Source organism: Porites lutea, chromosome 10 (assembly GCF_958299795.1).
Source record: "Porites lutea chromosome 10, jaPorLute2.1, whole genome shotgun sequence".
In the NCBI taxonomy this organism is placed as follows: Eukaryota; Metazoa; Cnidaria; class Anthozoa; order Scleractinia; family Poritidae; genus Porites; species Porites lutea.
In genome coordinates, this window is record NC_133210.1 from 29,562,753 (window position 1) to 29,580,544 (window position 17,792).

The following is a 17,792-nucleotide window of genomic DNA, read 5'->3' on the forward strand; positions in this document are numbered from 1 at the left end:
CTCTTTTCCCCTTCATTTCTTTCTTTATTTTTTTGTTCTTTCTTTCTTTTATTCATTCATTACTTCCTTAATTATTTTCTTTCCTTCTTTCTTATCTTTCTTTCTTTATCTCTTTAATATATTTTTTTCTTTCTTGTGTTTCACGGCTTCCGTTACGAAGTGAACCAAAACTGTTATCGACTTTTAGAAGAACAGACAAAGTGTTCAAACGATCCAAAAAAAAATGGTTTGATCTGTAAGGACCTGTAAGCTCCTGACCTTGTCTTAGTTTCAAACATCGGAGAGTGCTATCCACCAGGCTCAAGTTGCTCAAAGACTGGATAGCGCTTTCCAGCGCATAAATCACTATCCAGTGAATAAGTATTAGGAAGGCCATTTATGTTATCCACCCGATAGTGATTTATCCGGTGGATAGCCGGGGGCACCCAACGGGAAATTTTGAGAAAAAGACCTAAAAACAACAACAAAGCGTGAATAAAGTTTTCTGAGACTATTTTAAGCATTTTGGGAGACTGCTGGAAAAAAATTATCTGTTCCTCACTCCCAGCAAGACTGATGGAAGAGTTCCCAGCCAACAAACTTACAACCTCCAACCCGACTTACTGGGAAGTTTCATAGGGCACAATTCAGATCTTGAGTGGTAAGTAACCCATACAAGTAACCCGTAGCAGCTATTCTAGACTTCAAATCCCCTCTCACACCCTGAATTATCTTTTTCCCAGCAAAACTTTCCTTCCAAGGACTATTATTTCTTCCACATCTCCCAGCCAGCAAAAATGTGCCTGAAGAACAGATATTTTGAGGAACAGATCCATTGGGTGCCCCTGGATAGCGTTATCAACCCTTTGAACAAAAAACTGGGGCCAAATAAGGTATTCGTAGCCTCTTAAAAGCTACAGTCCCGGATGTAACATGACGTCACTCAACCTAATCAAGATGATGTTCGAGCTGAGGTTTGGCCTGAGTTATTGCTATTTTATATTTAATTTAGTACAGAAAATAACATTCTTTTTGACTTAACTCCAATAAAAGTGACAGATACATTAACACTTGAATTAAAAACAAGGAATGAATTAAATTTCAATCTATGGGTCTTTTAGAGTTCAGCAATGTTTTGTGAGCTGTAGTCACGTATCAAGTACCCTGCGAGCAGTGGTTTCTCCAGGCCGGACGTTTCTCTCCCGTAGCGTCCGGCCTGGAGAAACCACTGCTCGCAGGGTACGTGTCAAGACGAGACAATTTTGTTGTAAACTTGAATTAAAGTTTTCTTGAGTTCGTTCACGGTTGTCGGCGGACATTTGGGAGCTTAACCACCACCCACCACGAGGAAACATCGCTTTTAGAAGATTTCTCCTCTGAGTTACCCTGGGTGCCATAGGCTTTTCATGCGCGGTTTCCGTCTCCAGCCTTCGGCCGAACTTCGGCCGAAGAAGTGTCGGCCTGCGGCCGACGTCGAAGCCCCTCGTCACAAGCGATAAAAAACCTCTGGTACCAGGGTACCTCTGAGTTACTGGGGGAGTAAAAATGACTCGAAGTAATTTTTGAAATTAAGGCTAGGAATTCAGTGAATTTCGCACCGTTTTAAACTTCACTATTCCATCTCGTTCAAAATGTCAAATGTAGGCGAATTTTGGACTATTTCTAAACGAAAAAAAATCGCCGTCTTATCGAGAAACAAACAAATCGATTCATTATCACTTGAAGCACAGAAGAATATCAGAGTTATGTACTTGGATATTCATATTCAATATCATGCCAGCTACAACGTGGACAATTAAATGTTTGCATGACACCTCATAAAATTTAAATAGAATAGTAAAATAAACAGACTTGATATTGTGCCACATACCATGAATATTTTGTCCCAGGATAGTACTTTCCTTTATATTTCAGAAATAAAGTAAAGAATTCGTTGGCTGATAAGGCGGAGAGACGGCTCGGATCTCCTTTTTTCCTGTAGCAAAAGTGATGAGTTCTAATAAGAAAGAAAAAAATTTTCTTCGACTGATGCAGTGTTCCACTGAGTTCTCTGAGGGTCATAAAATGTCTGGCAGAGTTACATGTTTCTACGACAGTCATGCCTAGACGTCTTTTATAGATATAAGTAGGTTTTTGGTTATGCAAAATTTTCCCCGAAACTTGCACAAGTGAGCCTGCTGGCAGACTAGACTTTCCTTTCTATTGTGATTTATAAGCATTTGATTGCTACGATTTAAATTGTAGGAATTCTCCTCAAAGTTCTCCTCACTAGAGACTCCTTGTCTAAACTACTCCGATGTAGGAAGGTTGCTTCTCCCATCCTCTTCTCTCAGATCCTCGCACTGACTTCGTTTCTCAGAGATTTACCTTGAAATAACTATTATAAGTATTTGAATAAAGTGGGAACCGAATTTGACGAATCTGTATGAAGGTTTTGAAGTTTGATCGGCTTGGAAAAAATAATTAATTAATTAACGATTTAAATAGCGTGAGCACATCAGCCACATCTACAAAGTGGTTCTTCGTCTACAAGATTTAACGCCGTCGTCGAGCGATCGCGTTCTTACCCACTACTTCTTCGGCAATGACATGTACAGTCAATTTGGTCATCCTCGCTCTGAAGTTAGAGACCTTAGCAATATGGTTTTTCGGGATGCGGGACTCATTTTCCCGATTTGAAGGCTGGGATTCTGGCATGCTTTGGACTTACGGGATTGCGCGAAAATTTGGGACTGGAAGACGGGAGTGAACTATATCTCAGTGGGGGACCCCCAGCCTAGGACTCTACCATGAGCTGTGACGTCACAGGGAGAAACTCGCCCGCTCTTCCCCAGACTTCGCGAGGGAGAACGCCTAGGGACTAGGCTCAGTCAGGAGCTGGGGGACCCCCTGATGTTGTTGTTCCTTTGAAGAGAACAAAACATACACGTGGAAGAAATATGCACGACACATAAGAAACCAAAAATCGGCAAAAAAAAAAAAAATCAAGCATGAGCATTGTTATTACTGCTTTGGCTAATGTTTCGTATCGCTGGGATAACAAAGAATGCGAATAACCGCGGATCAGGCTTCAACGATTTTTTCGATAGAAACATAATGTTTTCCTAACCCTTTTAGTATTCAGAGGCTGCTATGTTGGATGTTTTGTTTTCCTTAATAACATCGGTCAAATTATTCCAATATTTGGAGTTTTCTCTTTGTTATTTTATGACGTAAAATCACATCTGAAAAAATATTAGTTTATTCAACAAATATAGGGGCCGTATATCTGTAATATATTTGTGTGTGTGTTGTGATTGGCTAGTAAACGCACAAAAACAGGCGAAGGTAGCGAAAGCGTAGATCAGTTTACCTTTCTTATTAGGGAGCACATCCAAGTTCGGAAAGATAAAGAAAACTAGGTCATGGTCACATGTTTACATCCCCTAGGACGCGTCAAATTAGGAAGTTTTATTAGGAATTCGTGCAGTGACGGGGTAAAGAATTGTTCCGAAAAGTTTGTGACGCGCAAAACTGTTGTTTTGCCTACGAAATCTATTGCTTATTAGACGTTTTTGTTGCTGTCGCCGTAGTGGCTGAAGATGCCAATAGTTGGTATATTTTAAGGTTTTCTGGAGGTAATCTCGGCTACCGTGCCAAGGTTTCCTTTTCGTGCCCACTAAACCTTCCACACAGATCCCGATATTAATGAAAATGGAGATCGTAGCGCCCGCCAATTTGGTAAAACAATGAAAGCAGCTAGGATAACGTCCCTTGATTGCAAAGCATGCGCTAAAATATTTGATAGCAGCAGTTCTATTGGGACAAACCGTTGAGTGGTGCCTGATCTCACAGTTGTAAACCTGAATCAGTACAATAACAACTAGCAAAATATAAAACGGCAAATTGATTTTTACGGCAAGGCGATGATCAAAGAAACAAAAGAATAAAACAAAAAATACCGTAAAATTCCGAAAATAAGCCCCGGGGCTTATATGTTTCAAAGGCCCTCTTTGAGGGGCTTATTTTTGGAAGAGCTTATATTCGGAGGGGCTTATGTACGGAGGGAAATTTGCGTTTCAAAATCGACTGAGTTGGAAGTAAATTTACTGTTTTTGCTTTGTTTTAGTTTTTTTGCGTTACCGGTTTGGGGGCTTATATTTGGAGGGGCTAATTTTCGGAATTTTAGGGTATATTTAAACAATTTCTCTTCCGAATATAATTTTTTGTTTTATTCTTTTGTTCACTTGGTCATCGCCTTGCCGTAAGGATCAGTTTGCCGTTTTACATTCTACGGAAGCATGCGCTGTTTGAAGTATGAAATCCTCGTATTCGAAACCTCCGTCTTCCTCCGTCAATACCAGCGTTTTCAAGAAGCTCCAAGACAAGTACCGTATTTGATGACCTGCACTGATTTAGGTTCCAAAAACCACGGCTTACTTCAGTGTGAACGGAAAACATATCCTCTTCAATAATATCTTGATACGTGTGAACGGGGCCTAAGTGACACCACCTTTATTATCGATCCAACTCTACCAGTGACACTCGACATGTTAGGGAACAGTGTAATTCCGAAAATTCAAACTAAGAATCTCCCCGACACCATGCGAGAAGAGCCGGAGTGAGGAACTTGGTCAATCTTGTTTTCTCTCAGCTACACACTGGTTTTCTTTGTGCAAGCGTCTGTTTACTGATAAACCGATAGTCACTGAGCTAGCTGTATCAAGTACATGGGTGTTAATAATCTCGTACCCAGATCGCACTCTGTTTTACACTGAAAAGTGAGATCTGGGTACGAGATTAGGGTGTTAAGCCTGAGTTCGAGACTGTATGCCAGCAACAAGCAGCGCATACTCAAGTACGCCAAAATCAAGCAAGCGAAAGAAAGGCTCGCCCCCCTCCCCCTTAAATGCTTACTTTTAAATTTGGCTACGTAATTATAATTGAAATCTACAGCTCTTCTGACTGACAGGAAAAAAATGTATCTTAACAAGGGGTTCTTAAAATTAAACAGGAAAGAGAGCTAGCGGTAATTCCGCACTTTTGAGAGATGAGAAACAGTAGACAATAGGCTCCTGGCTTTGTAGATTCTACTTGTCTTTACTTGAAATTCATTACTCACCTGATTACTCCCGTCACTGAGAGTCTTGTTTATCGTGCGTGTTTGTACGATACAACCTCTTGTCGAGGGCGGCCGCCTCTACCATTTTCTAAGGGAAAAAGCCTTGGGAACGAGGCTGTGTACGATACGCTGTGTACGCGTCCTAAGACTAACAAAGCTCATTTACTCCAACAGGTAAAGACAAGATAACTTCAAGTTATTCTACCGAAGAAAAAAATTTTCCGAATTCCCATTTTATGACGGTTTTTTCTAAAGGAGCAAATAAGACAAAAAAAAGGAGATATGTTTTTTTTTCTCTGTAGACGAAGTAAGTTAAGAACCGGAAAATTGCGCACTTTGCATAAGCAATGTTGAGGCGAGGCACACATCGGCCAAATTAAACTTTGTCCTGTCGTAAAAAAGTTGAAAGTTTTCATCATGGTGAACCACGCGGAAACAATTCCCCGAGACAGGGAGGATAGAAATGCGCCAATCACTGCTGCTGAAAACCCAGCCTTGTCTCCAAAAAGAGGTTGCTTTAAAAAACCACTCTATTCACAGAGGAGCACCAAGGTGGCGCACAACCAGTCGCACTCATCAAAAGACGAAACGTCACGATATCAAAGATAAGCAAATGACTCCTTTGTAAGATAAATGATAATACTTTTATATAAATCGTATTCCTTGTGTTTGAATGGACAGTTGGTTTTAAAAACACAGTACTGAAGTCAAGTCATGGATTCTCAGAGGTTAGTATTCCTGTACGCGCTACCATCGGATGGAGGACGGAATGGACCGGCGACCTTTTTCCCGCTCCCGGCCCCGAGACCCTCCGCCATATCCCCGTCCTGTACTTTTCGTATGGCCAGCCGAAATATTGTTATGAAAAAACAATACACATTGTTCTGAATCAGCTTTGCAGTAGTCTTTGGGCTTCTCGTTTTTGATTCTTTATATTTTAGCTGATTAGATCTCTTTTCTAGAGATCCAACGTTTACAACTGGCAGGATCTTCGTCCGCGGTTTTTGCAGTTAATTTAATCCTTTACTTTTCATAAGAATCCTGGACTGGACTCGGGATCCTTTCGATTAGCCTATGAATAGATACGCCGTTTGGGGAAAGGGGGCTAATATAAAAATCCCGAGGAGACGGTGAGGGAAAAAATGAAAGAGGGGAAGTGAGGGAATGGGGGAACGCTTCGCCGCCCTTCCTCCCTCCCCCCTCCCCCCGTCCCCGCCTAAACTAACCAAGTGGTTCAATTCGCTCGCCGATTAAAGAAGCAGGGGTGCTTATTAATCTCGATTAGGGGCATTAAAGGGGCTAAGTCACGGCAGTCCAGTTCATTTCGTTTAATTTTGCCAATTACTTGCCCTCAATGGCTATGGAACTTAAAGTAAGCAAAGAAATTACATGCAAATGACAAAAAAACTTCCGCTGTGTTTTCCGCTGTCTTTCGTCATCTTGTGTATTAAATCCGAATGTGTAACCGAAATCTAAATCATTTCCTATCATTTTTTTTTTGTTTGTTAGGTCAAATCTAATCCCTCTTCAAAAGCCATTTCCGTTCAATTTAGTTGAACTTGATTTTAAGGATTAGGGGAATTACATGAAATCCCATTATGAAATAAATTTCATTTTCCTTAACTAAATGTCCTGTTTGTGTGGAATTGAACTATAAAATGTCTTTGCAGGAGTTTAAAAATAAACGGTATAGAACGCAATAGGATAATTGAAAGTTCACAGCAAGATCGAGAAAAAAGACTCAAAATAACCCTGTTGACGATAAAATTATGCCGTAAAATGGTGGGCTGCTTTTGCACGGACTAATAAATTATTTTCAGGAGAGATTTTAGTTTTTGGTTGCCGAACAAGCACATTTTTGGAAAATACGGCCATTTCCGAATGTAGCCTAGCCGGACAGCAGCCGACCGTGTTCCGAATATACGAAGTTTCTTCGCCGTTTGTCGACTTTAATGACGGGGAGACACCAGGCCCCCGGGGGTACACGTACTTCCATATATGGGCTTTATAGGTAGTTTACACTGGGATAAGGTAATATAAATCAGGGCGTTTGGGTTTAGAATAGGGTATCATTTTCCAGGAAACTGATCAATTGGTTGAAGATTTAAGTCTACGACTAGGGAAACCGGCAATTGCCACTAAATAATAATAACAATAAAAATCAAATCGGTTTCGTTTTGGCTGGACTGTGCTATTGACCTCAGTAGTTTCTGGAAAACAGCTACTCTAGGATAGGGGGGATTTGGGGAGTTTAGTATAGTATAGGGTAGCAATATTCAGCTGAAGTAGCTCTGGTATAGGCTAAGGGTTTCAGGGTCCCAGCAGCACTTCCCCACCCATAAATTCCTAATGTACCCCCCCGGGCCCATGCCACATAATAAGCTCAAGGCGTGCCACTCACCCCTCATTATTATTATTACTAGAAATTTGTACCGCGCATTTTCTATGAAAATCAAGGGCAAGAGCCCATATGGCTCACGCAAGGGTTATTTGTAAAGCGATGCTGAAGTGGTTCGTAATTAACATTCGGTAATGTAAATAACGAATCCTTGTTTATCATTAGCCTTCCCGGGGCGATTCACACCCTTTTCACGTTAACAGTTATTACAACCACGCTCACCAGTCACGGCTGTCCATTTTAGAAAAACACAGACGAAAATGTTCACTAAATCATCCAAATATCGTATGTAGTATGCCACTAAAGCAACGCTTTTGAAATTATTTCACTTGATCAAGTTTTGCTTTATGCCTAAAGGAAAGGACCGCTTTCAACTCAACCACTTTCTTGGCTGGAAGTTTCCTTACAGAGCAATGTTTATAAGTATGTTGGAATTTGTCAGCATTTCGACAGCAGACGAATTCCTGAAAGAGTCTGTCTCGAAACGAAGTATTTTTATAAGCGGCCAGTCTTTTTTGCCCATGTCAAACAAGTAACAATAATCGACCGATCTTATCAGTAGCACGGAATCATTCAAACAATCTACATATAAGTCCCACATTAAAATCGCGCCGTGAAGACGGGAATAGCTTTGAGGAGGTCACTTTTAAAAGTTCACAAAACGGAGATGAAAGAAATCAAACCAAACAAATTAAATCAAATGTGTAGAATTTCACTGACATTGCTGCAAAAAATAGGTCGACCTCCGACAGATTTAAGTGTTTTTCTCTCACAGAGGAAACATAGTTTACAATAATCGACACATAAATAACAGGCGAAATTAAGTGACCATAACGCACATTTTTAAGCCCATTTATAATCGCAACAAAGGTGAAATTTACAAGTGAGAAGATTAATTCACCTCATCGTGCCGAAATTTCAACTCTCGGGAAAATTAACTCAGGTTTTTAATTCCATTAACGCAACAGGTTAGCCCGCGAAAGGGCATTTTTCTGGAAACAGCATTAACTCTTTGTTAAGAGCTAGCAATATCACTGAAGTACAACATTTGGAAACAATACTAAAATGCACCTTCGTAACTATTGAATAGTTTAAACCTGGAATTTCGGATATCACAAAAGAGCAAACGATAACCATCAGACTAATGTTAATCTATTTCAAAAACTAAGGCCAATCTATTTCATTATTCAAGCAATCTATTAGAAAACGTTCAATTGACAAAACAGTGGGTGTTTTGTACATTTCAGCACGTACAGAATTCTAAAGAAAATAACTGTTTTGATTGTGGCTCTTGAACTTGACAAGAAACTCTATACAAGATGATCTTCTTTCGCAGGCACTTAAAAACAGCCAGAGAACGAATTGAAAAGCAATATACTACACACTTTAACATGTCCGGATAAACATTCCGCTGGAAGCTGGGGAAGTTTACGCCATTTAGAAGTTTCTTAACTTAAAGTTTGTTGTTGTTTTTCTCTCTTGGAGAGCAAAGTAAAGTACCGTAGCAAAAAACAGACCAATAATTAGTTTATGCACAAAACATAGATCACGTTTTGGCGGATTCGATCCCCACAAAATCCATCGCTCAGACCGAAGTTTCAGAGTTAAGTCTTAGCACAAATTTGTTGTTTTCAAAATCAAACTCGTCCTCTGAAATGTCCAAATAGGGTAGCCTACGTACAGTGACTATAATTGAAAGGTCTTCGCCTTTAAGTTGAAATACTGTCGAGGCAGACAGCGGCTTTGTGACTTGTTCTTCGCATACTAAACTCCAGTTTTGCGTTCGCCGCTTTGTTGTAAACTCACAACATGGTTGTTCGCTCACATAACGTTCCAAAAAGGCTTTCGGCGTCATGTCAAATGTCAAGCAATGGGCGAGATGCTTAATGATCCCATCCATTGAGTAGCGATGATGAAGTCGTACAGTTCGGAGATATTTCTGAAGTGGCCTCGCAAAAGACGGAAAGAGAGATTGTGCGGTTTCTTCGGGATCCATTGGAACACAAGGGCCGCGTTCAAGTTGAACGCGCTTGATGTGTCCGAACGCCTCTTCGCAGGCATTGAACAACCTCGCTTTTCGTCGTTTGACCTTTCTATCGAATTCAGCTTCTTCATAAAAGCGGTCATTTCTGGCAGGATCACGTCTACGAGTAGAAGCAGCCGTCAAGATTGCCTTGGCTCGCGGATTAACTTTGTCATTTGGTTTACCGTCAATATCGTAGAACGTAAGACTGGAGAATTGTTTATGTGCTGTCCTCGCGGGCGTTTGCATCATATAAGGATTATATTCCGGGAAATCCTTGTAGTACTGCTCTAACACAAACACAGCAGTACGCTGAATCGACAGAGGCCCGATGTTGTAATATCTACTCACTCCATCAGTGCTTCTGATTACTTTCAATGTAAACAGAGGGTCGGTTTGACGGATCCAGAGAACCACTAAAGAAGCATAGTGAAGGAACAATAGAGTATCTATCAGGGTTACTGAAAAATTAATGATGTCCATAAAGTCTGTCACTTGAGCTTCGATGATTCGTAAGCCGTAGAAGAGCCAGTAGCACACAAGAACCACAAAAACCAACACCATCATTGCGACTCGGAGAACAAATACGCGCGGCATTGAGGCCCGCGATGTTCTGAAATACAAAGCCCAGATTGCTATCATCAATAACAGTTCTTTAACTGTGAAGCTGATGAAGAGCCCATCACATTTAGAACCACAGAGTGAAGGCTTCCACGTAACCAGGGGAAATACAACGAAGAGGATCGGTGAAGCAACAGCAAAAATGCTCAAAATCGCCGCCGGGACCAGCTTAAAATGGCGCCCAAAGTTACATGGCATCCGTCGTCTCTCTTTTCCAACATCGCTAAGTGAAGTCTCGCTCAAAGTGACAATCGAGGTTGCTGTTTCAGTGATTGAAGTGGCTGTTTCGCCCCAGTTATCGTCCTGAGGGATCACCTGAACTTGTATAATTCCTTCATCTAAGATTTCTTGGCTTCCCGATTCCTCACGAGTTAGCTTCTCTCGCTCTCTCTTGTCTCTGTGACTGTGATCTTGGTCTCTATGCGCCCGATCTGATCTGTGACTCGGCATAGTTTAAATAATGAACGAAATCTCGGTTAATGAACGTTTCTCAACATGAAGCAGACTCGATGCAGCGTTAAGATCTTTGTAATGCTGAATAAAGTGCTCTATTTCCTAAGGCAGTGTAAATCTGTTAGTGTACGGTATCATGAAACCACGTTCTGTCGGAACGCCAGTCTTGACTTTGAAGTCGATTATCAAGAGCTACCCTCAAGGGACGCTGCGATTGGTTCTTCATAATATATTAACATTCCAAGGAATAATTATATCGCTTGTCAATGATCTTATTGGGACGATCTGTACACGTGGTTTATTATTTGCCTTGCCCGGGGTGCTAAAAACTTGCAAAATTTATACCATTCGTCTTCAAATACAGCAATTAGACAAAACGAAAGAGACTTGTAAATTTGCAGAATTCACATTAATTGGTTAATTTTGTTTTTGGAACGGATTTTTTTAGCTAACTCACGCCTAAAGATTTGGCGTGACTTTGCAATTGAAATTCGATAACTTGATGAAGAGATTGTTCGCAAACAAAACATAGGCGATAAAGGAAGTTGTTTTGTCGGTGAATTAACATATCGAGCGCATTGTGGAGGCTATTATTCTTTGAAATTAATAAGGAACATGTCGAGAGACAACGCTTTAAGGTAAAGAGATTCAAGCCGGAAATAGTAATAAAATGTTTCGCGGAGGTATTTTCGGGAGGGTAACGCGAAAGCATTTCAAGTATGAACGTCGGATAAATATCGGTCACGAAACTCAAAAAATACTGCTCACACTACTAAACGCGCGCGTGACAAGTTGGCGAGAGGCACAACAAAAAACACCATAAAAGTAGCTTTTTTTCTAACACGTCATTTCCGCTTCCCATTTCCTTTAGTGGTATAACAAGTGATGAAATACAAAATTGCTAAAGGTCTTCAAAAAAGATGCTTTGTTTTCTTGGATTAACCATAGGTGCGGACGTCTTTTGTATCAAAGACATTTGAGTCTATTCGAAGATTCGGCAAGAATGATGCGAGAAAGTAAGACGCGGCGATCACGTACCCAAGTGGTCGCCTCTGTAATTTGCTTTTTGCCGGGACTTAGTATACGTATTATCGGGATGTCGGTAAAAGGCCCTATAGTCACATTTGTCTGCAAGGCGATAGTTGTCCAAGGAATTTTTTTTCCAGCTATTGAGACAACTGCGCCCCGCATGTACCAGTTGCCGAAAAACCCTCCACACCGCTTCAAGAACACATTCCAATCTGTTAAGCTGGGGAATATCCATGGACACGGCTGGAAAGATCGCCTTAAAATTAGCAAACTTGCCGAGTTTGGAACTGATTTGCTAAAGAAGATAGAGCTTCACCCCGCCCGGGAGCTTCGCAAAGTCGCGAAATTTTAGAGACGTTTGCGTGATGGGGGTAGGTGTGTGCCCCAACAATACGAACGTCTGAAAAATTCGCCTTTTTTCTTCGTTCGCAAATTGAGTAATTCGCAAGTTTACTGATAAATTCCCAGCAGTGTCGATGAAAATGCCCTAAGTGGTCCTTATAAAAACTTGGGAAAAACCGTCGAAGGGACCATTATTTTTAGTGTCAGCTCAGACGATCGGCGTCGCATTCTCCGATCTTATAATTAATCGATCGCAGTCCTGCGATGTAAAGATTCGAATGTTTCCTCTCTGTTTAGTTAGTTTAAAAAGAACAAAACAGCCGACAAATGAATTCCACCTATATGTTTGACTTCCTGAACAAACAGGAGCGCAAACACCTTCTTACATGTTTTATCATTTTAAAGGCATTTCAAGTGTTTCTTGGAAGAGTTGCGCTCACAAGCAATAATGACTTTCACTATTTTATTGGTCTGAAGACTATAAATATGCCCCCCTTTTCCCTGTTTTCTTCCGGCGAAACGCGAAAGAACTAAAAAAGAAAATGGACACGAGCGCATCTTGAGATATGAAAAAACCAAAACTCGTGAAAAATATTTAAATCTTGCAATAAGCGGGTACTGTGAGATCATTTACTAGAACAGCACTACGCAAACAGCTCGCTCTAAAGTTTATTAAAAATAATTCCTAAAAAAGTAATTAACTGGACTTAAAGATACTGAACTAATTACTTAGGTGATAATGTTCAATTTTCAAGAAAAACCAGTTTTATAGGTTGCTCTATTTAAGTTCCTTGATAAAAGCAATAAAACACATCACAGAATTTTTTGGTCCCAGGTTACTTAATCGAATTGTTACAAAATTTTTTATGACTCTTCCGAATCATGCTGTGTCGAAATTATCTTTGCGGGATTATCTCGTCTGAAAGCCGCCACTGTAGATTAACTTCAAAAGTTTAATCTTGTTATTCTCTATAAATAACACTGTCATAAATTTTAATCTTCATCCACAGCACTTAACATCTTTAAGCTTTTGCGTTCCCTGATAATAAATATACCACATTTTCTTCACTTATCTTACGCTAATATGTACTGTATGGCATTACGTGACATTGTAACACATCAATGTTGCGCAATTCTTCTTTCAATGCGTGACACACCAATAAAGGGCAGAGGATGAATCCAAGTTGTTGTATTCCTGTATAGAGGTGTGTTACCAAACTTTCTTTACAGGCCAATATTCTTCACTCTTCAATGAACAACAATCATTATTACTTAAGACGAGGGAATTCGTCGGGAAGAAGAGCATGCACACGGCAAGTTGGACAAGTACTTTGCTCACCAAGCAGCCACTTTCGGATACACTAAGACAAGTAAGTTAACAGCATTGTTACTCTACACCAAGTTTAGGGACGAGCTCGAGTACGGGATTTTACTGAAAGTTTTTGCGCGTGTTCTAAAAATAAGACACCCCGAAGGCTTCATTTAACTTTTTTTCACCAAAAAGGTCACAACGGTTATTTAAACTGAAGGACTTTAAGCCCTCTTCCGATGGCAGAATAATAAAACTTCTTACATTTGATAACTTGTTCCTGCCACTACGACATTCTCGCTAAAACTCGTTGTAGAATGACGACGGCTAACACGTTTTCCCGCCAAAATGACGCTGGTTCACGCGCGTGCACCACTTACTATTCAATCTGAGAAAATCTCGAACTCGTAGTCGTCCACAAATCCTAAGCTCTCAAATATCCGTGTTTACAAGTTTTTTTCAAATTAGCGTTATCATGTATGTTAGAAGATAGGAACGGAATGCTACACTACTTTTCAGACGAGTCTAGCGCTCATTACCTTACTATTACAGGGCTGATGTTTGCAGCCTGGAAATTAGAGTTTGCGATGGAAGATTCAGATCGTGAAGTAAGATGGAGGCCTCCTCATCCAAACTATAGTGTCCAAACCCCAAGAGAGAAGGGGGGGGGGGGGGGGGGGTCCTACCTGAAAACAATTTTTCTCGTCCCTTGGAAGTCTTCAGTTGGCCTAAGAATAAGGAGGGGGCCCGGTTACTATCCCCTAGATTCGCCAACGGTTTGGTTGATGGATATTGCATGAGCTTTGAATGCTTGGCGCCTGATCAACTCGAACCAGCGCCACATCGCAGGCCACTAGGCAACTTGTCATTACAGTGTGGACTATCTAGCGAAAAACTAGTGAGGTTATTCTTACCGGTGAGTGGTATCGGTGGCCGCACTCCAAGGTAACAATATCGTTAGAAGCATTCATGTCCTCGTGACAAATAACACACGGATCTTCTTCGTAACCTAGGCTACCAGGGATCATTTTTAGCATTTCCGGCGCTCCTGGCACGGCAGATTGGGCTGCCTGTGCTGGTTGGATGTTCTGCGGCATCATGGTAGGTTTAAGCGGTCGTTGTGTTGCGGGGGTACTGTTCGGTGGGACAGGCCCGGGGCGTAATAAGCCAGCCTTCAGACAAAAATAACATGTTATCGCGAATGAATTCTCAGGGGAATAGAGATGGGATTAGCGAAAATAAGGAAAAACTACACAACCAATAGTCTTTCTTATTCTTGTTGACAAGGGTAGTAAACGAAGCGATGTATGAGAACTGACGGAAAATTTACCTTCTGTGTATCGAGTCTCCTTGGATGGAATACCAAAGTGAAGCACTACATGTTACACCTTCGTACACATTGAGACAAACTTGAAAAGGGGGTCACTGCCTTCCAAGTTTAAATAAATGTAATCCGTTTCAATCTCCTACAGCTTTGCTCCTCCGCGCTCCTTTCTGGCTTTTCTGTATTTTTCTAGTGTTTTTCTACAGTTTCACGCAGCTATTTTTCTATTTGAATCAATTCTGCGATGGTTCGTTAAGGGTTGAAATTGCCAAAAAACAGCGTAAGCTGGCGAAGTTTATGAGCATACCTTTATCTTCTGTTCTACCAGCTCAGACACACTCCCAACGATATCCTCAAGAGACAGGCCCGTCAGTGAACCATGTTTGTTATGTCGCACTTCCTTTATAAAGCCCGTCAATTCCAAACTAGCAGCACACAAACGGAAAACAAGAAGAACGCAAATGAGTTTTAACGAGAGAAAAAAGAAAAGACAAAAACAAAAAACAAAACAAAAAAAAGACTCGATAAGGGAGACACTAGTGCTAAGCGGCGTCCATTTCAGATGTGGTTCAGTTTTTCTGGGTAAATCGAACTTTGCATAAGACTGCATGAATCAAGAGGTTTCAGTACGGAAACGGACGTATTTCAAATGTACATTTCTTTTTCTTGGTAATGTTTATTACGCTGTACAAGATTCTAAAAGCTACTGAGCAGTACTTTCCTGTGATACTGTCAATGCTGTGCAAGGTGGTTCTAAAGGGTGTAACCAATTAAATGAAAGCTACTGAGGAGTACTTACATGTGGTACTGTTTATTACGCTGTACATGGTGGTTCTAACTTTTGAGTCCGTGGATAAAATCCTGAAGTGTGACCATTCCAATGAAAGCTACTGAGCAGTACTTTCCTGTACTACTGTTTATTTTGCTGTACAAGGTGGCCCTAACGTAAGATTCTGTGGATGAAATCCTCGAGTTATCATTCAAATAAAAGCGACCGAGCAATACTCTCCTGGGGTGATGTTTATTCTACTATACAATGTAGCCGAGAGTAAAGATATCGTCTACCTACCGGGTAAAATTCGGGTACATGGTGGATAGACGAAGCATAATTTTTTCAAAGCTGTTGGAAGGTCTTGCTTTGTCAACCACAGTTGTAGCGGTAGCGGCAGCGGCAGCAATGGCAGTTTTATCTCCGCCAACAGCAGCATGAGGATTGCCAGGAACGGGTCCAACTGAAGAAGGACCCGCCACTGCGCCAATAGCACCAGCAGGTGCATTAGGGAGGAGAGGGTCAGTCGCTCTGGGTAATGGAGCCTTGTTTTCCACAGGGGGGTGGGGCTGGGGTTGGGGCTGGGGCTGAGGTTGGGTTTGGGGCTGGTGTTGTTGCTGTTGTTGGTTTTGTTGTTGCTGCTGTTGTCCTGGCACCTGGATGAAAAGACACAAGGTCAACTATAGCTTCCAAGTGTCACCATTGCGGATCGAAAACTTCGATCTCACGCCTACTCACGCCTGGTAGAAAAGTTTGAGCCATTACAGCACTATTTAAAGAAACTGGAACCAATGAGAGAAAAGAAAAGTCCTTGTGAATGATGGACTTTCTCCAAATTCTCTTACTTTAGTAGGGAAAGTCAATAGAGACGAGGTCGTGTTCCTTGCTGTTCCCGTTTTCGTGTTAGACGAAACACTTTGGAACAACTTCGAACGTCTTCGGATATTATCGGATCCCTACGAAAACTCCTGGCACTCTCAGGATGAAAATGTCAACCAGAAATTTAAAAGAGTTGGCAGGTATAAGTCAACTGTCAATTGAAAGGAACTTTGAGCAGGAGAAGCCCTCTAGTCCAAGCCGCAGACGAAACTAAGGCTATGTCAGTTCCAACTTTAACGGACTCTTTTTGTGTCCACACGAAAATCTCTCCGGGAAAGTATGTGACCCCCCACTTTCTAGATAAGCGCGACACAGCTTTATTCCGTTACAGAAATCGCACCGAAATCACCGTTCTTATGAGTGAACAGAATCCCTATCCGCTATGGTTTTCGGGCCGGCGCAAAAGTTGTCCGGTATCGTATGAACATTGCCTAAATCTCTGGTTGAGCCCGTCTGCGAGTCAGCGCCGAAATCCTTGTTCTGGGTCGCCAGGCCCCAGTTGTTCAAAAGTTGGATAGCGCTATCCACCGGATGAATCACTATCCAACGGACAGGTGTTAGGGAAACCAATTGCGCTATCCAGTGGATAGTGATTTATCCGGTGGATAGCGTTATCCACCTTTTTTACAACTGGGGCCAGATGTGTACCAGGATTTGAGTGCGCGCCATGATCGACCTGTTAAAAGCCATTGTTCGATTTGCCAATCAGGTTGAAGGGGCATTCGAGAAGGACTTCCAGTTATTCCTTGAGTAATTTAGGGGTCCTAAACAAGGATTTTCCGCACTGTAAGAACCCCTCTTGACGCGGCTATTTTCTCTGCAGAGCTATCAGGAAAATGGAATCTGATTTCGCACCATAGCCGATGCTTATTCATTGTTTCCCAACATGAATTCTACGATGTCCTATTGAAGATTTTACGTTGATTTCTGATTATACAAGTCTCAAGGGTAACCTACCACAGACTGTAAAACTGGAATGGCTGGATAAGGAGGTGGACCCGGGATAGTCAGCTGAGGAACACTTGCAAGGGTCCTGCCAGTCTTCAGTTGCTCTATCTGTTCGTTAAATGTAGTCTACGAGAAAAGTAAACACGGTGAAGAAGAAGAGTAATTTGTCCTGTGAAACAATTGCGCATCACTAATAATTTGCGTCATTTACTAAGGTATAGCTGAAGGAGGAAATCGTGCTCATGTGGAAGCAACTACTGAAAACGCATAACGATAGCATTTGGTCGCAGGTTACAAACAACGTGAACCACTTCAACCTTATTAACGATGATGATGATGATTAATTAACAATTATTCCTCGAGCCCGAATGGGCTCTGAGTCAATAGACCATGAGGCCGAAGGCCAAATGGGCCATTGACTCAGAGGCCATGAGGGCGAAAGGAATAATTGTTTTAGTAAAATCCAACTAGTTGGTCAAAAATATCGAGAAAAAAAAAATTCTAGCTAGGTAAAGCTAGACTTTAATCCTTTTCTGCCGCCAAAAAGCCCGCGTTTTTCGTTACTAGTGGGCTATAACATATAGCCTTGTAGTAGCTCAACCAATCAGAACGCAGCA

At 41.4% G+C, this 17,792-nt stretch overlaps 2 protein-coding genes across 2 annotated transcripts in view; both read right to left on the reverse strand.

Annotated features, from left to right (window-relative positions):
* Window positions 1–8,316: 8,316 nt before the first annotated feature.
* LOC140950234 (vang-like protein 1) lies at window positions 8,317–10,744 on the reverse strand. Its single transcript, XM_073399438.1, has one exon. The coding sequence runs from the start codon at window positions 10,570–10,572 to the stop codon at window positions 9,064–9,066; it is 1,509 nt and encodes a 502-aa protein (XP_073255539.1). The 5' UTR covers window positions 10,573–10,744; the 3' UTR covers window positions 8,317–9,063.
* A 1,857-nt stretch (window positions 10,745–12,601) lies between these two features.
* The window catches only part of LOC140949802 (uncharacterized), a 37,471-nt gene continuing 32,280 nt past the window's right edge, over window positions 12,602–17,792 (reverse strand). The window contains exons 42-46 of the mRNA XM_073398932.1: window positions 17,185–17,301; window positions 15,649–16,004; window positions 14,887–15,004; window positions 14,170–14,427; window positions 12,602–13,307 (exon numbers count right to left, since the gene is read on the reverse strand). Coding sequence (XP_073255033.1) covers window positions 13,215–13,307; window positions 14,170–14,427; window positions 14,887–15,004; window positions 15,649–16,004; window positions 17,185–17,301 — 942 coding nt within the window. The 3' untranslated portion in view covers window positions 12,602–13,214. The remainder of the gene's footprint in view (window positions 13,308–14,169; window positions 14,428–14,886; window positions 15,005–15,648; window positions 16,005–17,184; window positions 17,302–17,792) is intronic.

Bases quoted from the DNA above. Each gene is read 5' to 3' on its own strand.
- LOC140950234 (XM_073399438.1), bottom strand. From the start codon at position 10,572: ATGCCGAGTCACAGATCAGATCGGGCGCATAGAGACCAAGATCACAGT.